This window comes from Schistocerca nitens, chromosome 3 (assembly GCF_023898315.1).
Source record: "Schistocerca nitens isolate TAMUIC-IGC-003100 chromosome 3, iqSchNite1.1, whole genome shotgun sequence".
NCBI classification, from domain to species: domain Eukaryota; kingdom Metazoa; phylum Arthropoda; class Insecta; order Orthoptera; family Acrididae; genus Schistocerca; species Schistocerca nitens.
This window is the reverse complement of record NC_064616.1, coordinates 285,104,886-285,131,226: the sequence shown is the minus strand read 5'-3', so window position 1 is coordinate 285,131,226 and position 26,341 is coordinate 285,104,886. Positions and strand designations below refer to the sequence as shown.

The 26,341-nt window shown below is 41.2% G+C and overlaps 1 protein-coding gene across 1 annotated transcript in view; it reads right to left on the bottom strand.

Moving 5' to 3' along the window:
* The window catches only part of LOC126249181 (uncharacterized), a 511,658-nt gene that overhangs the window by 35,987 nt on the left and 449,330 nt on the right, over positions 1 to 26,341 (bottom strand). Inside the window, exons 19-21 of the mRNA XM_049950836.1 lie at positions 25,178 to 25,371; positions 21,486 to 21,691; positions 13,443 to 13,691 (exon numbers count right to left, since the gene is read on the bottom strand). Coding sequence (XP_049806793.1) covers positions 13,443 to 13,691; positions 21,486 to 21,691; positions 25,178 to 25,371 — 649 coding nt within the window. The remainder of the gene's footprint in view (positions 1 to 13,442; positions 13,692 to 21,485; positions 21,692 to 25,177; positions 25,372 to 26,341) is intronic.

Genomic DNA, 26,341 nt, shown 5'->3' with positions numbered 1-26,341 from the left:
TTATCTATAGATGTAGTGTATGATAACTGAATAGATAGAAGTTTGTAAATGAACACTGTAGCTAAATAAACAGCTTTGTCCCATGCTCAAATCGATGTGTATTTCTTTCTTTTTTGCCATAAGATACACGTCATCTAGTTCAACAATTCATTGTCTATGAAGCTTTCCATTTTATTATATGAAGCACATGCTGATGATGTGCAGCTAATTTGCCACAGAAGACAAGACAGAATATCTAATACAAATCAATGAGATTCACTTCTGGTGGAGAATGAGCTCCCTGGAGTAAAAAAACTGAATCTACTACCTATTTTGACAAAATACGTGAGAATTATTTGCACTGTTTTATTGCTACTAAACATTAATAGACTGACAGTTTGTTATGGAGAGTTAAGTCTGCAGGTGCACCATTCGCTCTATAATAGCCAATCACAGTACAAGGGCAAGGTCAAATATCTGCACCCCATCGCTTTCAGTTCGGTCACATTATTCATGCGCCATGCCTCATAATCAACAGGCTATTTTTCCCGCATCATTCCTCTTGTGAAGGAAGGGAATTTGACAGTGTCAAAGGCCAGAGCACAGTATGGCATTCATGGACATCCTGTGCAACGATGGATAAAATATTATCAAGATACTGAAGTATCAAGATGAGGTAGGGGAACCAGACACTGGTATGCAATACCACCTGTCCAGGATACTGAATTTGTCAACAAATCATGGCAAATCCTTTTTTAACCTCGAGAGTCTAGACTACTGAGCAAGTGTGTAGAACTTGTGTTTTCTGAGGACAATGTCAATCATGACTGGCGGAACATGATATTTTCTGATGAATGGGTATTGTCTTCAGCAAATCATGGTCCAGTACGACTATACACGTGTGTCCATCTCCACCCCCAATACATCCACGAGTCATCTTGCATTTGCACCATTTCGCCATACCAGTTACACATGCATGTGCACTACCAAGAGTTCTGATTGGTGCTTATTTCCGACTAAACAACTGCCAGAGTTGAAATCAAATTGTCATCATGCATTGGCACACCACTACGTCAGAAATGATGAAGCCAGTGACTGATGTGACATCAACACCTGGAGCTGACAACGTCCCAATCCCACACATTCTGTTGAAATATACGGAGGATAAACCATCGGCCATGCTGAAAGCCAACATCATAGCTGCCACACAAAGAGGTTGCAGTGGTGCGCTACTGCAGGGGGTGATGGCAGCCTGCTGACACCGTTCTTCGCCACTTGAGCAGCTCACAACACAGTGAAGGAGCTTCTGTACAACTTCACTGTCACAGAAGGCACCTTCACAGGAACGAAGGTAGGTGATGTGAGACAATCAAGGTCACCATCCGTGGCCTCCCCTGGCTCATAAGAGAAAGAAGTAGTCAAGGATTAAACCGACTTGTCTTCTTCAGAGTTGTTGACCTCCGTCAGGTCAGCAGCAAGACACAAGCACCTGTCTACCTGTCCGTGAACACGGCCTGGCACCAGAAGAGCAGGAGCAGCTATCAAGTCTAGTGGTTTCGGCGTATCGATGTCGCAGTCTCACAGATGTCCTCCAATGTGGATAAAGAAGAGCAATGCTTTTCATGTCAGCAACTCAGTCATGTCACCAAGTACTGTGGCAGCGAAGTGGCATATGTGAAGCGCACACAAGCACACGAGATGCGTGCCTGTATCAAGACAAGTGACATCAATTAACCTAAGTAAACTGCTGCAGCATACAAATTGTAAGCTTTTTTGGCTGCAACTATATCATGGGCTGATACCACGTAAAGAAGAAGATGAGGCAACTGATACACCGCAGAGGGTTCCCCCCTCGACCCAGTAAGAGTAGGGCAGCCCACTGCCACACTAGTCAGCCACGACAACCGAGATGACAGGGTGGTGAGCCCCAGTACACCACAGAGAGCAGCAGCACTGACCTCCACGTAACAGACGTTGGCAACAATGTGCGAGACGTGTGCTGCTGCCAACAAACCCATCACCACCTTCAAAGCAGCCGTGGCAGTGGATAGGAGTGCCCTGACAGCTGCCCCAGCACCAAGACGAACGAAACCTGCCACCAGCTGCAGCAACTGCACTAGACGCTCGCACACAAGCTTTGAGCTGTCACAGAAGAAACATCCCTGTCATTATCCCCTCTATGGAGCCAAAGATAGGGGGTGGATACCACCATGCAGACAATCACCTCTTTGGCCACTGCAGAGATGCAGGAAACTACAGAAGTGACTACACAGACAAGAGAGGGGCCAGCAACCATGCTGCAGGCCATTCCCAATGCCATCTGTGCCCAAGGACAAGAGGCCAGTAGCCTCATGGTGGGTGCTGCCAGAGCCGTGTGTTGTGACATCATTCTCCAGAGCATGATCACAGTGCCACCACCCACCTGCCTCCCTCTCCCACACAAGGAGTCCATGTCACCAATGCTGAAGATGACTGCCACATTCGTGACGATGGTACCTATCCCCATTCCTTCAATCCTTACTCGTTCAATTCTCCTGACCAACCGAGACTTTCTTTGCTCGTCAACCCTATCCATTCTTTTCTGAAGAGCTAGAGACACTGCTCTACATCTTCCCACTGGAGACAGTGAAGATCACCAATTCCTGTGCTGTTTTCACTCATACTGAGTGAGAACAACTTCATCAACAACACAGATGCGACCAGCAGTGATGATGAAAGGCTACCCCAGCCGAAACTTCCATGAGGCCACTTCGGAAGCCGTCAAAAGAAGAAGATGATGATGATGATATGGGCCAGGCTGGCTACTAAACCCTAGTCTTCCCTTCCCACCACACAACCATCAAATCACTCATTCACCACCACCACCACCAACAACAACAACAACAACAACAACAACATTTACCAGCCAAATGACTGGCAGCAAAATTTCATAGGAAACACTTTATATTCATCACCAGAAACTAATTCATCTAGAGAAGCTATAAGAAAATCACTACAACAGGACCTGCAGTAATAACAACAAACTGCTTAACCTGTGGCACTACCAAGCCAAAAGGTTCGTGAATTTCTGTATCAATATCAGCATCTTACAGAGGTTGTGTTTCTGTGACAGTTTGGGGCTGTATGTATTCCCTTGGAGTTTGAATGTTTCACAGGCCAGATGGTTGAATTGATGCTACCTAATACACCCATATTATGAGTAATATTACTGTCCCATCAATGCTACAAATAATCCTCAGGGAGTAATCTGTTTCTAAGAAGATCAGTCTCCTATACACAAGTTAGTGATGGTGCAGGAGTGGTTTGCACAACAGAATGAGATTTCACTTTTCAATTGGCCCCCTGCTGCACCAAACCTAAACCTTACTGTAAACGGATGGCCAGAAACGAAACAAATCTTGCGAGAAAACTGGCCTGACCCCACGCCAAGAATCCATAATGACCTATGAAATTTCACCCTAGCTACCTCCGAGATGGTGACAGAAAATGAGAGATTTATTACCCACCTCACAGATCCCCTTCCTCATAGATTGTAGTCAGTCATTTACACTGGAAGCATTATGATTAAGTGGTAATGAAGCCACATGCTGTGCCCTTTTGAGGGTCAAAAATATCTTAATAAGAACCGTGAACTGTTTGTTTAATTTATTTCACAGTTTCTACTGATTAAACAGATTAACAGAGCTACACAAAACAATTGCACTAAGCCAGATACAAGCCAAATATTGTTGTCAGGCAGCTGCCTATCAGACATTTAGATATTCATTGCCAATCTTGACTCCACACCATGAAATTTAGTGCCTTTACTATGTCTCCAATGTTATGAATTGAAAGGGTTTATGGGGCCGCCGGCCGCGGTGGTCTCGCGGTTCTAGGTGCGCAGTCCGGAACCGTGCAACTGCTACGGTCGCAGGTTCGAATCCTGCCTCGGGCATGGATGTGTGTGATGTCCTTAGGTTAGTTAGGTTTAAGTAGTTCTAAGTTCTAGGGGACTGATAACCACAGCAGTTGAGTCCCATAGTGCTCAGAGCCATTTGAACCATTTTTATGGGGCCAAACAGCTAGGTCATCAGTCCCTGCACAATTGTCCTGCATGTTCTTAGAAGGTGCATCCTTCGCTATCTATGTATCAAAAAGGTTTTAATCCTTCTTCTACACTCACAAGCATTCTTTACTTTTCTGGGCAGATCTGTGCACACTTATAATGTGATTGGCTCCTGCATAACATTACTGGTAAATCAAATTTCAGCCACGGACATTTTTTATGCTGTCAAATGTACCTCGAGGTAAAGAAAGATGTCGACAGCAGTTCAATAATTAGGCCGCTTCATCAATTCAATACTAAATTATTGCTTTCAGTTAGTTCAAATAATAAAATCAAGAAAATGACAATGATAAGTTTTTGATTTGCCACTGAAATAAGGTAATTGTCATGAGTTTGTTATTTAAAATGGAAGTACATCTGAGGAAGAAAATGGTAAAACTATATAATTAACTGGAGATGAGGCATTCAACCAACTAGCATTCACACTATGAGGGAACACATTTGTGTGAAAAGGCATGGAATAACTCATGTTAATTCCCTAAATTGTGCAACAAAAACCACTGCTTTCAGCAAATGAAACAGTTCAACAAGGAGGAGGAGGAGGAGGGAAAAGGTGAAGAAGAAGAAGAAGAAGAAGAAGCTGAATATCACTGAGATTCAAACACTGATTTTATTGAGAAACTGATCATCCTTGTGTACCCAAAGTCCGCCAACATTAGCACACATTTTACACACAAGGTGTCAACGGCAGGTCGCTGGTATTTTAGCTGTGTCATCAAGCTGATTCATACAAATACTCAGAATACAACTTCAAAGGAACAACAACAAATTAAGCAGTAAACTATTATAATGGCAGATAATAATGATGCATAATAAGACATGACACAATCTTCAACATGTAGTTTGTATGTTATCTACAGTAAGAAGACCAACTCCATTAAAAGTAATTATAAAAAATACAATATGCAGATATGAAAGTTCGTAACCTTTAAATCTAAATTGGGAATACAAAAGAATGGCATGGGAATAAAATGAAACCCATTGGAACTATGCCCTTCCAATTGTCTTGAGCTAAGGGGGAGAACCAACTGTCATAAAATGAGTGATCAGAATTCAGTATACTTTCCAATATTATACTAATAAGCAGACTTTCTTACAAAATCACTGAGAACTTGAAAACTTACTCTGGACCCTTCTCAAGAACACACAAACTAAAGTTGGTGAACTGCAGACCATCATGTGGTGCTATTCTGCACATATACTACACTGAAACTACATTCACCCATTGAAGTAAAATTCAGTTAAATGATAAAAACTTCAAAAGAAGTAATCAATTTTACCTATGGCTGGGCACAGAAGCCATAACTGAGTCGAAGTAAATTTGAAAAGCAAAGTTGTGTTGTGTCCTATAGTATAATGAGACAGGAAAAAAGTAATAATTAAAATGTAGATAACAATACATCAAAAAAGCTCATGTACTATGCAAGTACATCATCAGCAATAAATGGTCATAGTCAAACACTTTGTAAGACCACTAAAATGACACAAGAGTTATAGCCTGCAATTCTTTGTGTTAAGGTCACACATCAGAAAACTGAAAGGAACTGTATCTTATGTACAAAAGAAATAACTTATGACACAGTTGTTAAACCTATCCTGAAGCATTGCTTGTCTGTATGGAATTCTTATCGATTTCCAATGATTGAGGCAACTATAAACATTCCAAGGTTAGTGCACAATTCAAAATGGGTGAATGTTGTGTTTCCTTTCTTCTTCCATTCTACAGCACCACAAAGGTTTTTCCTTTTAAATGGTGAGAGCTTGCCTTCACATGGGATTCTAAAAGACATATTAAAACTTCCTGGTAGCATTTCGCTTAAGTATCACAATGATAAAACTGGAGAAATTACAGGCACTCATTTCTCCCATGTGGCACCTGTAAACTGAACAAGAAAGTGACCAAATAATATTAGTACCAGATACACCCTCCCTCCCCCCCCCTTTTCCTGCATGATGGCTTGTAGGATACACATCTAAACACAGAAAATTATTAATTCATACACACAGGACTTCACTGCACCAGTTTCTGAAATATGACACTTCAGATTTTATTTATTCCAGAAAAAAATTCATGTTGCAGTTGACCTCTGCACTGTAAAAAGACATCAACAAGTAGGTCACATACTTGAAAAATAACTTGTTACATTCATTTTCACAGCTTTACATGCATCTAATGTTTCTGAAGCCATTTCAGAGTTATAACCACATTATTAAAAACTGTGAATCTCAAGTTTACTGCATAAGGGTCATTTGGCTACGCACAGTGGCTTTATAAGTTCTATATAGAGTAACCTTCCATGACAGATATTTAAGATTAATAAGACCATTTAATCAGTAGATTTATTCAAAGCCTACGTCACACGCGTTATACAGGGCTAAATAAAAGAAATTCCAAAACTCGTGTAACAAATGAGTCAATTGTTATAAATAGATAAACCCTCTATACAGATGAAGTATGGAGTGGTGATGATTTTACAACACAAATTATGTTCATGGCCGAGTCACAGTCGAATTCGGTGAACACAGGAGGTAAGGTGAAGAGCTAGTATAAATTTAATTATTTATTTTATAAATACAAAATAAATTTAACAAATAGACTGAATTGAAAAAGAAATCTTACAAGTTACTGAAAGAGTTTAATCAAAAAGAAAACTAAATTACAAAAATGCAATTCCAGGCTGAAAATTTCTTCTCTCTGTTTGGATGTGTTCCACATCCCAAAAACTAAACTACAGATGAAAACACTGCGAAAGCAAACTATATGGTATTTTGAATTTAACCGATAATTACATGTGTATTAAACAGATGATGCTACAAGCAAACTAGAAGATAGTACACAGTACAATTTACACCAAGAATTAACTATGAGAAAGCTTTGTGCATGATGAGTGACACACTTGTCAAATGCTGATGAAAAGCACATCTGAAATTGAATTTAGTTATGGGTGAGACACAAACCATTAATTTAACTGAGATATGGTACATTAATCAGTGACACAACACAACAAACTATTCCGTAGAATCAGTTGCTAAAACTTGGACATATACACAGTCATTGCCATTCATATGTCTCTGCAGCACAACAGAATGTCAATCCTAAGGGCACGAGTTCAATTCTCGGCTAGGTTGGAGATTTTCTCCACTCAGGGACTGGGTGTTGTTTTGTCCTAATCATCATCATTTCATCCCCATCGAGACACATAAGTCACCAAATCGAAATACTTGCGCCCAGCGAACGGTCTACTCGACGGGAGGCCCTAGTCACATGACATGTACCTCAGGGACTGGGTGTTGTGTTGTCTTCATAATCATTTCATCCACATCAGCAGCGCGCAAGTCGCCCAATGTGGCGTCGAATGAAATAAGACTTGGACTTGGCGGCTGAACTTCCCCAAATAGGGGCCTGCCAGCCAATGATGCCATATGCTCATTTCCATTTTTTGTGAACTAAATTTTATTCTTTTAAAGAGAATCCTTTGCAGATTGAAAGTCTACCATCATAAAAATTCCTAAGTTCAAAACCTTGATTCTCCAATATTTTACATAGAACGGTTGTCATGTAAAGACCAAAATGTTTGTACAGGCAGATAATATTGTTTCTCCATACTGATGACTACTATATATGAGTAACATTAACTGATGTTAATGTTTCATTAGCACCCTCACAATGCTTGATCCATAACTGGTATGACAGATGATGATGAATTTGGATGCAGGGCACTGAAAATCATGACCATCAGCATCCTGATGAAAAGTCAACATGCCATTCTTTCACGTGTGTGTGTGTGTGTGTGTGTGTGTGTGTGTGTGTGTGTGTGTGTGTGTGTAAGGGGGGAGGAGGGGGATGCAGAGTAATTTACAAAGCTTTAAAGTCTGCCTCCCCTCCCCGGAAATTTAGGAATGATGCTGACAGTTCACAGAATTCCAGGACCCGTGAAACACTGGTGTCATTATTGGCAGGGCTGGTCAGAAGGTCTCCAGCCAAACTGAGGGCTGCTCTGATGTCAGTATATAATACACACACAGCCGAAATATGCAGCACTGAAAATGGCACAGCGCAAACTTCACACAGTGGCGGATTCTCCTAGTGGAGGACGAAACGGTGTGTTAACATGCTGTGTCCTATGTGTAGTCTGGTGCGTAGCATTTCCTTCCATCGGTGAAGTTTGCATGAAGTCCGTCATGCTTGTGTGGTCAACTTGAGTGACCACAGTTTGTTTTCCACCATCTCCAACCATTCAGTTTCCCACTGATGCACAATTTGTCTGTCAGATAATGATAACACAGCTTCCAAGGGGACAGCACATCAATGTACAACAGCGATCCGACATGCTTCTTTGGATGTTTTGTCGACTATGTCATTTCCTTATATCCTGCTGTGTCCAGGTACCCAGCAAAAGATCATCTTCTTGGCACAGTGATGGAGCTGCTGTGAGGAGTCATGGATAAGCTGAATCAACTGGTCCACCAGATACACTTTTAGCACACTGAGCGAGTCAAACAGATGATAAATCTTGTACTGTGAAGCCTGCGAATCCACTCCAGTGCCATTATAATGTTGTGTAACTCTGCATCATAATTTGTAAATTATTCCAGAAGGTGCACTTCGAAAGCCCGATCAGGGAATACAGCTGAACAACCACTGGCATTCTCTTGCTGGGAGCCATCCATATACACAATGATAAAACTGGAGTACATACTTAAAATTGAAGAAACAGAGTTGTAAGAACTTAATTTGAAGTATAAGCTTTCTTGTTCTGTGTCAAGCTTAAAATCACTTTGGGTCTCTGAAGACACCAAGGTGGAAATTTGTTCCATCCCCGGCTGTGTATTCTGAAGTCTGATCAGATTCTCGAGCCAGTGTGAAGCATTTATCCAAATGGTTTGGTTACATGGGGCTGATTTTTGAACAGCTACTCAAAGCTGGAGTGAACTGCTGCACTAAATGCCACTGACTGACACAGCGTTGACATTTTCAGGGCCTTTCAAGTCAAAAGGAGGCACCACCGAATCCAGAGTGGTGTTTCACCAGACAATGCACACAGATTCTGAACTGGGCTGGACCAGTCGATATTTGGGTACCTCATGATAGACAGTGTCTTACACCTTGAGGTAGAAATTTGGCATGATCCAAAAGCCAATCAGCTGTAACCTAACTGTGATTCGACGAATGCCTTATAAAGCTGCAGAAGGCAGGACCTGTCAGCTCCCCATGCCTCCCTGCTTATGTATTTCAAAATATTCAATGATTTGAAGCCCTGTGTTCGCAGTTCATTCAGGTGCAGGAGCCAGGATAATTTCAAGTAAAACAGCTGTCACATAATGGGTATAGTGTACTTACAATGCAACATATTCTCCCGATAATGAGCTCTGGCTGGTTGAAACTTTGACGAGCACAGTTTGAAACACACAGCCTTCTCTGGTACCAGTTTTATTGGTGCAAGCTCCCAGTCTCCTGGTAGTCAGCTGTAGTTGTCTTGTTGTCGAGGTAAGACTGGATGCAGAGTAGAAGACTGCGACATCATCCACAAACAAAGAGAATTTAACAGGGCTCCTGAATGTGGAGAAGATACCACTGACAGCAATGGCAAACAATGTGACACTGAGTACACTGCCTTGCAGGAACCCATTCTTCTGGACACAGCAATCACACAAGGCATCAACAACGTGATAACAAAAGCACCTGTCCTCGAGGAAGGACTGGATAAGAAATGACAGGTGTCCATGTAATCACCATTCATTATGTTGGTGAAGGATGTTATACCTCCAAGGGGGGTCGTACACTTTTTTGAGGCCAAAAAACACACAAACGAAACAGTTTCAGCTTTAGAAGCAATCCTGTATTGCCATCTCCAGTGGAATTAAATTGTCAAGAGCAGAACGGCAGCACCTGAAAATGCACTTGGAGCAGCACAGGTGACCTCAGGATTTGAGGAGCCAGACGAGGTGGCGATAGACCGTGCACTTGAGGGTCTTACCCATACAACTGGTAAGGGCTATGCTCCGATAACTGTTAGGGTCGGCATGATCCTTGCCTGGTTTCCATAATGGAATTAATATGCTTCCTTTGAAGTTTGGGGGGGGGGGGGGGGGTGTTGCTGTCCATCAAACCAGATCTGATTGAAACATGATAGAAGCTTGCCTTTGGTTTCAGGGCACAGATGATGGAGCACAGCATTATGAATCTGATCAGGTCCTGGAGCTGTCTCTGGCCATGGACAGAGTTGATTCCACTTCCCACATGAAGAATGGAAGATTGTAGACCACCTCATTACAGGAGAAGAAGCAGAACATTCTTATCTCAACACACCAACTGAACATCTGGAATGCAGAAGTTTGGCGGGACGATGCAGTAACGATAAAAACAAAAATGTGTTCAGCTAAGACCTGAGCCACTTCTTTCAGCACGTCCACCAAGACCCCATTTCTCAATAAGGCCAAAAGGGGACACGTATACTGCCCTTGCCTGAAATCCTCCTTATTGAATCTCAAGCTTGTGCAGTGGAAGTTGACCGATTAATGGAAACTGCAAAATTTGTTAAGAGTTCCTCTTCTGTTCTTTTATCACTCCCCTAACTTGTGCTCTCACAGATCTGAAGGCACACAGGTTTTCTTTGGTTGGATGGTGTTTGAATTTCCACAAAGCTGCACGTCTAGCTCTGATTGTAGAGGAACATTTGTCATTCCACCAAGGGACATGCTGTCACCTGAGGGGGTTGCTGCTGGACTGGGAACTGGAATCTGCAGAAACTCATTGGATCTCACAGGTTATATGATGACCTTCTCCTGAACACAATACTGTTGTTCAAAAATGGTCTGCTGACGGTGTTGCAACCAATTTGCCCTTTGAACCACCCACCTTTGTGAGTCAGCAGACGAATCTACACTGGGAAGTGGTTATTAGAATGCAAATCTGTGGCCACTTATTGCTAAAGCAAGTCTGAAATAGCTGGGGAGCAAAATCAAAGGTCAGTGGCTGAAGATGAGTAGAATTCAAAAGGCATATTTCTCTGAATGGATGAGTTGCTCAATAATTCAACCTCCAGAGAAATGGTAGCTGAGCCCCATACCACATTGTGTGCACTGAAGTGTCCCCTCCCACCCAAGGTCAATTAGGTGGGTAACTGCCTAAAAGAGTTGTGTTAGTACACAGATCATAAGGTGGAAGATAAAAAGATTTTAACTGGTGTGAGACCTTCCATTGCAATTGCTTGTATGACCATGGTAAAAGGGACAGGAGAGGAGTGGCATCTGCCATCAATGAAAACAGTCATGCTAATCTTAGCCCTGTCTCCAGTAAAATTGTCCTTCCTGTAGTGATGGTGACCCCTTAATGCACGTGTGTCAGTGACTTTAAGATGAGTTTCTTGTAAGCAGAAGCAGAATAGTCTTTCGTGAGCTGCAATTCTTCCAAATGAGATTGGCATCCTTTTAAGTTCCACAGCAACAGAGAAGTCCATGTGGAAGCCATTGATTAGCAATTGTTGCCCCTGTTCTTGGTTGGTGGTGGTGATTTACACACGACATCAGGGGGAACATTAGACAGTGACCAGCTCTCTGGTTCCTCCATGTAGATATCAATATCCTGAACAGTAAAATCACCACTAGAAAGGGAGCATGCTCAGCAATCTGAACAACTTTTTGTGTGACAGTTTTCCTTACTTATGGGAGGAGTTGCAAGCACAGCTAGAGAGAATGGCTTAGTGGGCTTCAGACTGTGTGCAGCAGTATGTGGCCGAGGCCCCAACCCTGTCGTCACCAGCTTCCAAATAATTTCGGGTTCAAATGTAGCTTTTCTCCCCCCAAGTACACTGACAAGTGCATATACTCTTACTTGAATCTGTGGTCTGGAACTGTGTGGAATTATCATACTTAGTGACTGGTTTCTTAATGGTCGATGCAAAAGAGGTATCAAACACTGCAGGTTATATGGTTTTGAAAGCTTTCTTAGCTTCACCGTAGGGTACGCATCTCATAACATTCAATTCTTGAATTTTTCTTTCCTCGTTACAAACCGCACATTTCCTGCTTCACACTGGATGATTCCTGGAGCAGTTTATACACTTCAGAGTAAGTATACAAGAATCGCCCCATTCATGAGCTGCATCTCCACAATTTCCGCATGTAGTGCTCCCATTACATGCCACAGTGGTATGACCACATCTATGACATTTGAAGGATAATTTTGGGTTGAAGAAACTGTCAAACCTTAAGGTGAATATAGCCTATAAGAACACATTCAGATAATTCCAGTGTTGAAAGTTAGAATAAATGTTGCAGTTTTTTCCTATGTGCTACTTACTCTTGTCACATAGTGCTGCACTTCTGTGAAACTCATATTTTTCCAGTCTTCATGTAATTTCTCAGGGTCTATCTCCATTATATAAGAGCAGGTAGCCACGTATTTACAGAAGTTAACAGGGTTACGCAACTAAGCAACAACACGGTATTCACCTAAGGCCTTACATCTCAAAAGTTTAAATACCTGGTTTGACATGGCAGTTTCAACAACAAGTGTTCCATTACAATGTCATATAAAACTTATTAATGATGAGTCATCTACCACTCAGTCAATTTTCATTATGTTGTTGTATACTAAAGAAACAGAAGGGATATTTTCCCTCCAATCCATTTTATATTTATGGCTACTTTAAAGAACTTATTGCACTTTGAGGACAGTGAACCAAAATCTGTTACCTATAACACTAATCTGGAACGAGCATCACAATTTTAAACTAACATGAAACAAGGTCATAAATCTGAAAGTTACAGCGACTTGCTGAGACCTGCTCAAAATTGTTGCCAGTGATGAAAAATACAATCAGAAGTTTCGTAAATCTGAAGTTACACATAACATTTATTAAATAACCATCAGGATATATTTTGGAAGTAAAAAAAAAACTGTGATTTATGACCAAACTAATGATCAAAAGATACCTGATAATTTGTACTAATGGAATTTGCATACAAATTACTGAACAGGCAAATGGGAAAGTGGACAACATAAGTTCCCCATCAAGATGTATTTCTTGAGAATAATATCCAGTAACAGTTCAAGATAATATATTTAAAAATGGAGACAGCTGAAGTATTAGACAGAGACAATTAAAGTGAACACAATGTTTTCTACTTCAAATTAAAGAAGCAGAGAAGAATTGATCTGTTGCCAAAGAATATCCCACAATATATTTCAAATGTATGGCACAACACTTCTGTCTCCATTCTAATGTTTATATAATCTTGAGGAAAAATACCAATTCCATTTTAAAATTTTTCCATGCATTATTTCGCATTATTTGTTTCACTGTGAATAACATCTTTTTATTTATTTATTTTTTTTTTTTTTCATTCTACGTACCTTTCTTTATATCTGCAATTTTTGATTCAATTTCAGCTTTATCTGCCTGCATGGCTGCCGTTGATTTGTAATCTTGGCCAGCCGCACCTTTCCCAGCACCACCAACCTTAAAAGCAGTACGGATTGCAATTATCTTTCCATTTTCCAGCTGCATGTAAATTCCCTTGGGGCTTTTCAGCACCATGACCCTCTGGCCTGCTTTGAGGACTATTGAAGCTCTATCTGGTGAATTTGTGGGTATCACAACATCTGTAAAGGAAAGAACACACAACTGTCATTCCGAAATCTTAATCAATAATTCAACTGAACAAAATAGGATTATAAAGTCTTAACATGCTCTCAATTTTGAAATCACTGGAGAAGAAACACAAAATAGGGGACAGCAATGATGAGGAAAGGAAATTGCTCATGTGCTTTTTAAAGGCATGCAGCTTAATTTTATTTATTTATTGGATATATGTTCAATGAATCCATACAGTGATTATTGGCCATGGATACAACCACAAGTGACCTCAAAAGACTGTGAAACTGTTGTAACTTTACAAGTCAAATAGAAATAGGAAATAGAAAATTTGCAGATGCTGGATGTAGGGAAATCTGTACTACAAATGAAAAATGGCAAAGCTCCTAGAGTACAAGGTATCACAGCTGAAATGGTCAAAGCCACAGGACCTAGCAGAATTCAGTGGTAGGATAGAATAATGAGGACAGTGTGGACATATGGAATGATTCCTGATGACTGGACAAAGGCAATTATTGTACCTATCTTTAACCTTTCGTGAGCCTCGGGAAACATGCTTCCCACTACAATGAACTCGCTCCTAGCCCGGTGGGATTCATAGTTCCCACCTCTGTATGGTGCTACCACCTAGTGAACAGTATAGGGTACTATTTCCAATTGGAAGTTCCGGTCATTTTTGCTGTACCTTCGCAGATACTTTGTATGACTGTGTGTTGCTCTGTAGAGGAGCCTTTCAGTGCTGTTTGCATGACATTTTGTAATTTTTTCCTCGAAGTTATAGTATAAGGTAAATACTTTTGATTTCTGCTATGGTGTCTTATTATTTGGTGTTCCCTGTTTTTTGTAAAATATGTTTTACTTACGTTACTTGTGGACTTGACTTGTAGTATTTGATGTCGGTGGTGGGAAGGATACTTCCCACTGCCTCTTTGGTAGCCCATTGTTTTACGTCTCTAAAACCAATATTTCTATATTTTGTTACATTTATTTGACTTTTTTACTTAGTGGGTTTCAGAAATAATGCACAGATCATTATGTTACTAAAGAATGTCAAGTTTACCATACCAAACCAAGTGCTTGCTTCCACTGAATCTGTCATATTATTTTTTACAGTCTCCAGTTCTCTATTTCTTTGCATTGCTTTCCTTTCAGATGTCTCACTCCATAGACGTCAGCAATCCTAAACATGTTGACGAAATTTACAATATATTATTTTCATTACCTGATGAAAGTGATTCAGAAACTTAAGGAGATGAAGGGGCTGCAGATGAACTGAATGTTCTAGATAACACAGTCACCAGTGATTCAAGGCATGTTTGTATGGAACAAGACATTTATGGTGATGAACATGACAGTGAATCATTCGTGCTTCCGACTGTTGCCAGTAGTGATACGTTAGACAGTGAAAGTGAAGAAAAATGGAACGCCGACTGTTCTTACTTCTAAAATGTAAAGAACAACTTTTTAAACACGAATGGAAGGAAAACCAAAATTTCTCTGTAGTGCCTATGATCGGGAGCTCACTTACTTTTCTAAGTTCTTTGGTGACGTTGCTTTCACTCTCATTGTAAATGAAACAAACTTGTATGCAAAGCAAAATCTTGGTAGTAGATGTCCATCAAAAACCTGGGTGGACACAACTACTCAAGAAATGAGAGCTTATATAGGTTGTCTTATTCTAATGGGAATTCACCAACTTCCTGCTCTCTTTAACTTCTGGAGTTCAGACCCGATACTAAAAGTAGAGCCAATTGCTAATGTAATGACAAGTAAAAGATTTAAAAAGATTGTAGAGAATGTTCACTGTAATAACAACGAAACTGCAAAGCCAAGAAATCATCCAGAATATCTGCATCCGGCCATCCTGATTTAGGTTTTCCGTGATTTCCCTAAATCGCTCCAGGCAAATGCCAGGATGGTTCCTTTGAAAGGGCACGGCTGACTTCCTTCTCCGTCCTTCCCTAATCCGATGAGACCGATGACCTCGCTGTTTGGTCTCTTGCCCCAAACAACCCAACCCATCCAGAATATGATAAAATACACAAATTACGGCCATTGATTGAAAAGCTTTTGCAGAGCTGTAAGAATAATTATGAGCCCTCATCATTTTTGTCAGTGGATGAATTGACAATTCCTTTCAAAGGACGATCATCTATGAAACAGTATATGCCAATGAAGCTGGTGAAACGAGGCTACAAGGTGTGATGCTTGTCAGATTCATCCACTGGATATATAATGAAGTTTGATGTTTACACAGGCAAGTGTAAGGCAGATAGTGACTTGACATTGGGCGAAAGGGTTGTAGTAGATCTAACAAAGGAAATACATAATAAAAATAATGTAGTTGCATTTGACAGATTCTTCATCACTGTGAAATTGATGTCAACACTTTTGAAGAAGGGTGTGTATGGATGTGGAACAGTGAAGACCAACAGGAAAGATTTACCCAAATTTATGAAGGAAAATGTAAAATTGGAACGAGGAGAATTCCAGTTTGAAACAAAAGGAGCCATTTATGCAGTAAAATAGATGGGTAACTGTCCAGTCACTTTCCTGTCCTCAATTCATGACCCATGGGAAACAGCCACAGTGAAAAGGAAAAACAAGGATGGTACTAGTACAGAGATTTCTTGTCCTAAAGTTGTGGCAGAATACAACAAAATAATGGGAGGTGACGATAAGTTTGATCAATTACGAGAAAGGTATGCTCTTGGCAGACGTTCTGTAAAATGGTGGCACAGAATATTTTATTTCCTGGTGGATGTTGCTATAGTGAACAGTTTTATCCTGTGGAAAATAAGCAAAAGAGAAAGTTGACAGCATCATCAGCTCACATACAGGATCCATCTAGCCAGACAATTGATCGCTGGCTTCTCATCCCGAAAAAGGCGTGGACAAAAACCTGTCTTTCTGGCAAAAAGGGGTCAAGTACCTGAAGATGTTCGTCATGTGGCTGTAGGGGAGCATCAACCCATTTTAAGAGAAACCTACAGGAGGTGCCGTCATTGTAGTACCAAAGCTGCAGAAAAGCGTACTCGTTGTGTTTGTACATATTGTCAAATACCACTTTGCATAGACCCATGCTTCAGAAAATTTCATGGCAAGTAATTGTGAACAATCATTGTAACAAAAGAAGTAAATTTATCAAATAAATATGACATATATTGAAAAAGTTGTTTTTGTCATTTAACTCCAAGGAAGGGCAGTGGGAAGAATACTTCCCACCTTGTTGTGTGACCTCACTTTCACAGTTGTAGCAAATTTGATATTCTGTTAGATAAATATACCTATTTGTTAATTACTATCAGCTCTCCATTCATTAAAAAAAAATTTCTCAATAATTTTGCCCACGAAAGGGTTAAGATGGGTAAAAATGCACCCTGTGAGAATGAAAGAGGAACAGCACTACCATGCCACTGCATGAAGATTTTTGGTAAGATAATTTTACAGAAGATCAGGAATAATATAGAACCACAATTAAGAGAAGCACAACAAAGATTTCAACCTGGAATATCAACTACAGATGTCATATTCACAGCCAGACAGGTTGTGGAAAAGAAATGGGGATTTGGGAAAGACATAGGTATACAAAAGGCCTATGACACTATTACAAGGAAAGAGGTATAGCAAGGTCTGAATAGACTGCAATTGTCAAAAAGAAAGCAACTGAGCATCAGAAACATCTACAAAAAACAAGCCCGTATTGTGTTCTAATAGACAGCACAAAATGAGGATGGTTTATAACAGACAATGGGGTTTGGCAAGGAAGTGTGCTCTCACCAGTGCTTTTTAATATAGTCATGGACAAAATCATAAGGGAAGTTAGCAAAGGGTCAACAGCAGATGATATAAAAAGCACAGCATGTGCAGATGATGTGATGATTTGGGAAGAAGATGATAAGAAATTGGAAGAACAACTAAATATTTGGCAGAGAGTAATCTCAGAAACAGGCATGGAAATAAGCTTAACAAAAAGTGAAGTAATGAAAAATGGAAAAATGAAAGATGAAATTGCGGTGAGAATAGAAAATTTTTCATCAGTTTATTATTGTGTATCACACATAATTAAAAGTTGGAAAATACCTGCCAAAGCAAAGATTATGATTTACAAGCCATATTATCTGCCGATTTTGACCTATGGACCAGAATGTTGGCCTTGGACAAAGAAAGATCTGAGCATGATACAAGCAGCACATATGCACTTTCTAGGAGGGATTCTGGGTAACACGAAAACAGACAGGATAAGGAATGACACAATACGAAACACCCTGCAGATCAACTCCCGAAAAGAAACTATGGAGAGTAATAAGCTTCAATTGTTCAGCTGCATTAAAAGAATGGGACCAGAATGACTTCTGAGAAGAGCCCTATGATGGACAGAATCTGGACAAAGATCTATTGGAAGACCATGAACAAGATGGAGAGACCAGGTGAAGGATGATGTGAATCGAACAGGAAAGCAACTGGAGGAGATGCTAAATGATAGACTGTGGGAGGAAAGAGCCGCTTGGAAGAGGCTCTGTGAACGACCTGCATAAGCAGAAATGTTTCGGGGGGGGGGGATGAAGAAGAAAATAAAAACACATGCATACCAACATAATCCTTAAATGGTGCTGACCATGTACACATGGTTCAGGCACATGACATGCTTATGATGACAAATTATCTGATAAACTCACATACACAAACTCATCAACCACTGGAAGAATGGTCCAACAGAACTGTTTCAATTGCAACATGTAAAGGCATTTCTGACTTCTTAGGCTTTTGAACCCCGTGAGAAGTTTTTGGTAGCAGCAAATTTCATGACCATAGACTTTTGAGTTACTTCCATTCCCACAGCGCAAGAGAATACATACTGGGACTACCTAAATTTACTTTCCAACTGTGTGACAATATATTTAAAAATGGAGACAGCTGGAGGAGATGCTAAATGATAGACTGTGGGAGGAAAGAGCCGCTTGACAAGGTGTTCTTTGACTGTCTTCATTTGATTATAATTACTCTTCTCTGGACAATAAAAACTTTCTGTGAATAAGTAGAGCTTCCCCAGAAAATGACTCCATATGACACAACAGTGTGAAAAACAACCAAAGAAACCCATCTTCATCACAGACATGCCCCAATGTAATGTTGTTAACATGAAAGTAGATGAGATTTACCTCTTAACAGTCTGTCATACATGTAGTTCCCAATGCAGTTCGCAGTGAAGAAGGATACAGAGGAACTTGAGCCTCTGTAACTATTGATATTATATGTCATTATCATTATGTTGGCCGGCTTTATGATATGTGTAACTGAATGAAGCTGATGTTTCTAATGTTGGATGAAAGAGAATTAACAGGAAACCAGTTGAGGACTTTTGGACAGGATGTTATTGCTGTCTATAGTCAAAACATTTTCCACCAATGTGTTAATGTCACCAGCAAACATGACAGATTTATATTATTAGTAACTGGTAGAAGGCAGATCATTAATATAAATGTGGAATAATAAGAGTTCAATGAGAGTATCCTTAGGGACTCTGCGGTGAATAACTCATCAGTCAGACACAACAGTTACACACACTTTGCTGTCCACAGCTTCCAGCAATACACTTAGCTTCCTGTTGGTGAGGTTGCTCACCTATTGGACACCTGATGTCATATTGAAAGATCTTCTCTAATAGTAATTTCTGATGAACACAGTCAACTGCTTTTGTCAAATCACAAGAAATGACCCAACACTATCACCCACAAACAAATGTAAAGATTGTGACATTTAAAACTTGTTGAGTGACTGTAGAAAGATATAAGGCGACTTAGACAAAATTTTCAATTGGTGTGGTGAATGGCAACTAGCTCCAAATGTGGAAAAATGTAAGTTTTTGCAGATGGGTATGAAGAACAAACCTGTAATGTGCAGATACACTATTACTAGTGTCCTGTTTGATACAGTCAAGTCATTTAAATATCCTGGGTGTAACGTTGCAAAGTGGTATGAAATGGAACGAACATGTGAGAACTGTGGTAGGGAAGGCGAATGGTCAACTTCAGTTTATTTGGAGAATTTTAGGAAAGTGTGGTTCACATGTAAAGGAGACCACATATAGGACACTGCTGTGACCTATTTTTGAGTACTGCTCAAGTGTTTTGGATCCATACCAGGTCGGATTGAAGGAATACATTGAAGCAATTCAGAGGCGGGCTGCTAGGTTTGTTACCAGCAGGTTCAAACAACATGTAAAGGTCGCGGAGATGCTTCAAGAACTCAAATGGGAATTCCTGGAGGGAAGGCAACAATCATTTTGAGGAACACTATTGAGAAAATTTAAGAGAACCAGCATTTGAAGCTGAAAGCTGAATGATTCTACTGCCGCCAACATACACTGAACGTAAGGACCACAAAGATAAGATACGAGAAATTAGGGCTCATACACAAGCATACAGACAGTCGTTTTTCCCTCGCTCTATTTGCAAGTGGAACAGGGGAGCGAATGAGTAGTACATGGTGCCCTCTGCCTCGCACCATATGGTGGCTTGCGGAGTATCTATGTGGATGTAGACGTAGATGTATGATACATGTTAAACTTTTTTTAATTTGCTGTTCTGGAACAATTATAGAGTTATTGCTTTATTTCATTTTTTACTTTATTTATTTATTTATTTTTACACATTATCTTGATGCCAATGGCTGTCCCTGGCTTCAGAACACATTATTTGCCAGGCACCACGTACTTTTTCCCAAAAAAGTGATAGAATTTCATCACTGAACATGTTAAATTTTGTGTTGACATCTGGCTCTGTATGAATAGGCTCCCAGTCAACTTGGAGAAAGTATTTAAATTTAAAACTGCTGGAAGTTATCCCAGAAAAGGAAGGGGGAAAGAGGGACACCAGTAAGTAAGAGGAGCGGATCTGCATCTACAAGAGGGGGGACAGGGGTATCCAAGAGGAGGACAGACAAGGGCACGCAAGAATGGATACCAGCAAGAGGTGGAGGGGCTACTCGAGAGAGGGGGAGGAGGTACCCGTGACAGGGGGTCGGATTACCCATGAGTGATGTACGCATGAAGGAGGCACACATGAGGGAGGTACACATGAGGGGAGTTCTCAGTATTCATGAGTGGTGTAATGACAGTTGAGGCAATGGTAGTTGGGGGTACTCACAACAGTTTGGGGGGGGGGGGGGGGGTCCAATAACAGGGTTGTTAGGGGTACCTATGACAGGGCTGATGGGGGTACCTATGACAGGGCTGGTGGGGGTATCTATGACAGGGCTGGTGAGGGTACCTATGAGAGGGTTGCTGGGGGTACCTATGACAAGGATCAGGGGTACCCACGACAGGGTTGGTGGGGAACCTACATCAGGGATCAGGGGTACCCACAACAGGGTTGGTGGGGGCGTATCCACTACAGGGTGGAGGGGTACTTATGAAGGGCAGAAGGGGGCTAAACCAATGGAGGCAGTGTGTGTGTGTACCCCTGTGGTTGGGGGCTGGAGGGGAGGGGAGGCATCAACCATGGGGAAGGACGGGGAACACAGACCACAGAGAAGAGAGTGAACTATGTGGAGGGGAACTGATGACAGAGGAGGGGTACAGACATGTCAGAGCATATTTTCCTCCTAATTCTTCTTCTGTAGTAATGATTGAGTAAAACCAAGAATTACATAAAACATGTGCAATTTTAAAATTACACAAGATCCTGAAGTGACTATGTACTGCTCATGACAACCAGGAGATAAAACTCTGGTAAATAGTACTAGTCTATTGTAGTAATTATTGTAACTGAAGTTCAAGATTAACAAATGGCACATCATACCCAAAGGCAAAGTCATTTCTTGTGCACTCATGCCCTGCCGTTGCCACACTTCAGCAGGAATCCAACGTGACCGTCCAGTACTAATTGTTGAAATCGTGGAACGGGTCTGGCTACGCTCCAGCTGTCCACTCAATTCAGCCTGCATTGGTCGAACACTGGCCACAGGTTTTGGCACAGTACCCCCTGTGGCCTCAGTCCGGATTGCTCTGCCACAGGTAGTAAAGAAAAAGAACATTACAACACTTTTAACAAGTTATATTACACTATATAACAAACAAAAATTAAGTTATCATTGTCTTTTAAGTTATGATATCCATAAAATCATAAATAGGCAGAATATTTTTGCAATGCCTCTGAATGTTAGCAGTAAATCACAGAAAAAATTGTGTATAGGTCCCGAGGTTGATGTGAGCAAGATCCACAGACAGCAGGTTATCCTAATCACATTTAAACCTTAATTTTTAAATAGAAATGGAGAAAATTACATAATTTTCTTCAGCAGAAAGTGAATTTTTTCAGCAGGTAGGCAGTGTCTTAATTACTTATCTACACATTTTTTTTTGAAAATACTGACACCTGGTTTTAAATGTTCAGAAATGTTTAATTGTGCACTTCGCCAAATTAAAAATGTAGTACCCAATGACAATACCAATGAGTCATGACTGGAATCTGTCAACTTGTGATAGGTAGGGTAGTAGGAATATGCAGTTAGTCTAAAAAGGAGATTTCCTTACAAAAAACTACTGCCGCTCATTCGAGGATCTAGGATTTTTAAAGGGACCAAACTACGTGGTCATCGGTCCCTTGTTCAGTTGAAGCAAGTCTATGGTATAAAACAGAAAACAAACAGTACATGCCACAGGAGTTCTAGTACTAGGGTAGAAAGCACAGGGAGACAGAGGACAGGAACTACAACTTAAACCGAAGAATAAAAACCGGTGTCAGTAGAAAATGTAAAACCAAGTTAGCTGTGGAGGCATTGTCTCCTAAAATCGAAGGAAGGGAGTCAGGGAGATTAAAATTCTGTCTCAGAGCGGCTAGATGTGGACAGTCCATCAAAAGGTGGACCACTGTCAAACGGGAACCGCAGTGACAACATGGTGGGGCCTCACGCCGGAGAAGATAGCCATGCGTCAGTCAAGTGTGGCTGATGCAAAGGCGGCATAGGACCACAGAGTCCATGCGAGAAGCCCGCAGAGAAGACTTCCACTCATTTGTGCACTCCTTGATGGCGTGGAGTTTATTGGGCGTAACTAAGCTGTGCCACTCAGCATCCCAAATACCGAGAACTTTGTGGCATAACACTGATCAGAGGTCAGGTTTGGGTATACCAATCTCCAGAAGTGGCTTACGACTGGCCTGTTTGGCCAGCCTGTCAACGAGCTAACTTCCCAGAATTCCAACATGCCCTGGGGTCCATACAAAGACCACTGAATGACCAGATCGTTCGAGGGCATAAACTGACCCCTGGATAGTTGCTACCAGAGGATGGCGTGGGTAGCACTGATCGGTAGTGAAGACACTGCAGCCATCTGGCAAGGGGCGCCATTTGATATGCACCGAGTGAGCATACACAAAGCCTGCACAACCATCAACCAGCGAGCCATCGATATAGACAGAACCCCAGGACACGTCAAGGATTGAAAGGAAGTGACTGCGGAGTGCTTCAGGAGGAATGGAGTCTTTATGGAAATGCAATAGATCCAGAAATAGTTTCGGCCGAGGCATACACCATGGAGGCGAATGTTTATGGAACCACACGGGATGCTGTAAAGGAAAGGACTCGAGTTCAGGTAATAGAGTATGGACACGTACAGCGATGGTTATCCATGACTGAGGTCGCCGTTCCAGGAGATGAAACACTGTGTTCGCGAACAAATTACGGTAATTCGGATGCTGAGGCAAGCTATGGATGTGTGCTGCATAATTGGCGAGCAGTTGGCAGCACCTGATGTGCAATGGAGGGACTCCAGCCTCCACTAGTAGACTGGCCACTGGACTCGTTTGAAAAGATCAGAAAGTGGTCACTACCACACAAGTAGTCATGAACCCTCCTGGTCTGCAAAGTGATAGGTCAATGGCCGAATAAATGCCATGAACCACACCGAAGTGTGTGGGGTCTCCTGTATTTAAGAGGCAGAGGTTGAACTGAGAGAGAAGATTCTCGACATCTCTACCCAGGCCAGTAATCACGGCACCACCCCACAAAGGGTTCAGGGCATTGAATTCCCCCAAAAGTAGGAATGGTGGGGGGAGTTGGGAGATCAGAACAGCCAATTCGTTAAGAGGGACTTCACCATCCGGAGGAAGATAGACATTGCAGACGGTAATATCCAAGGTCGTCCTTATCCTCACAGCAACAGCCTCTAGAGCTGTATGAAGAGGCACTGATTCATAATATACAGAGGCAAGGACATACAGACATACGCCACCTGACACGCTGTTACAGTCAGTCCGGTTTTTATAAAAACCCCGACAGCCACGAAGGGCAGGGGTCTGCGTTGTTGGGAACCAGGTTTCCAGGGCAATACAGACAGCAGGTGTTGAGCTTAGAATCTGTCTTAGTTCAGCCAAGTGGTGGAAAAAAACGCCGCAATTCCAATGGAGGATAACACTTTCTGTGATCTGTGAAGGCATGAAGGAATGCAGAAAGCAGGTTACTGCCTAAGGTCAGCTGCTGCCACCAGTGGAGGGCTAACAGGTAGGAGCACTGCTTCAGAGGCATCGGAGAGAGCTAGGTCCTCGGGGAACTCTAGAAGCTCCACCTCGTCCTCAGACGCAGAGCTTGTAGGTAGCGGTGCTGTGGGTCTATTTGGTTTCGATTCCTCGCGCTGTTCCTTGGGTTGCCCTAGCTGGGAGGGCTTCTTTGATTCAGTCTCAGGAACTGAAGAGGACCACGAAGCCCTACGACCAGTGACCTGTGGCTTCTTCAGTCACTGGCGGGTGTCTGCTGTGCCACTGGTAGGAACCTGGGAAGGGAGTGACCCAAGGGACCCCTTCCTAGCGAGAGAAGTCGAAGACGACTTACGCTTCTCTGGCTTAGAAGTGGGGACTGATGTCCCCAATGATTGGCGGGTTGCACACACACACACACACACACACACACAAAACAACAACAACAACAACAACAACAACAACTGTGTGAACTAGCCTGGCAATCAGTGTGAGAAAGGGATACAGAGAGGTCATATTACCGGAAATTGAGGTCAGGAGGATTTGGAAACTGAAGGATGTATTAATGGGACAGTTTTCACATGGGAAATTAGGAAAATTTCATGACAAGGAAAGGGACCAGATAACACGTATTGAGAGGCAGCCATTTTTAACATGATGACACAAATTTATTACAGTAAATAATTCCACAGAAGACGGGCACATGCAGTAATAACAGTCAAAAAAAAACATTTGTTACCTATTCTATGGGCAGAAACATATACGAAACAAATATCTTCAAATTACAAGACACTGACAATCAAAACACACGTACAAATGTACTTCCATGCATAATATGTGAACTGCTTCATTTGGCAGCTGTAATATGATGTGATTCAAAAACCATAAAACACCAATGCACACTGTGCACAGAGAGTAATAAACAAGAAAAGTAAATATTACAAACTGCACACCTTTGTGACAGCTATATAATAAATAATAATAATAATAATAATAAATGTTAGCAACAGATACAATACCTTATTTGAAGACCTGTTTGTAAATTTGTTGAGCTGCTACCACCAGATCCCTGGTAATATGAGTACTGAGGTCTGCTATAATTTATGTTGGCCTGTTTTTCTAATTCATAGCTTCGCTTTGCCAATCGCTTTTCAGCCTGGGAAAGTTTCTTCTCCTTTCGATCAACTAACAGTGATTCATGCTGGAAAGGCTCCTATAATGAGAAGAGGTAACAATTGTTGTAATTGTTTAGACTAAAGTTTTACTTTGTTGCTCGTATTCCCATAATTTCTCATTTTACTGAATGTAAGGGAGATTGAAACTACATTACAAATCCACTGGTTCTCCATTATATTCTCCTAGAGATAATTCCAATAGTTTTGGCCTACATTTATCTTTCATATAATTCGACAGTCCCCATCTGCATTTTGTGTATTAAATGCAACAAGGGTTTAACATCTTGTTTTCTGCATGTCGCAGTATGTGCTAGTTGGTGGGACACTTTATGACTGGATGCAACTCTCTACCATTATGCCACCATCAGCTGATTTAAGAGCAGTGAATTTTGCGACCAAACTGCATTTTTTTAAATATTTGTATGTAAAGAGAAATGAGAGAACAAGCCTGCCATTCACATAAATTGTTCACCTGTAAGAGGCATGATGTCAACAATCTTTAATTCAGTCTACAGATACTATGGATGAAATCACATTTCACCATATGTACTCCCTCATTCAAGTTACAGTGACTTACTGTGCACATTAACTACAGTATACACAAGCAGGCAACCAGTAAGACAGATATAAATTTGGCCAACATTTGGGCATTACTTTTGAGACAGCTGATCTGTAAAACTTCACCAAATACTTTAAAAGCTAGGTGTCATATTCATATTTTGTTTTGATGACTAGTTTTTGCTGAGTACTATGATCCACAACGATGTAATCAGGAATATCATAAAATTTTGTTTTAGGTTTCTATCACCCTGTTCACTGATGCTCTGGATGTGCCATAAACTCTAAAACACATTGTAACTGTTATCAAATAATCTTTCCAGTTTGTAAATCTGGCAGAGGTATTGCTTTCTATGATTTATTATTGAGGACACTTTCCTGACAAAGACTCATGACAAGGACAACCTCTGCTCTTTCCTCACAACCTCAACACCTATTCCCAAATTTGCT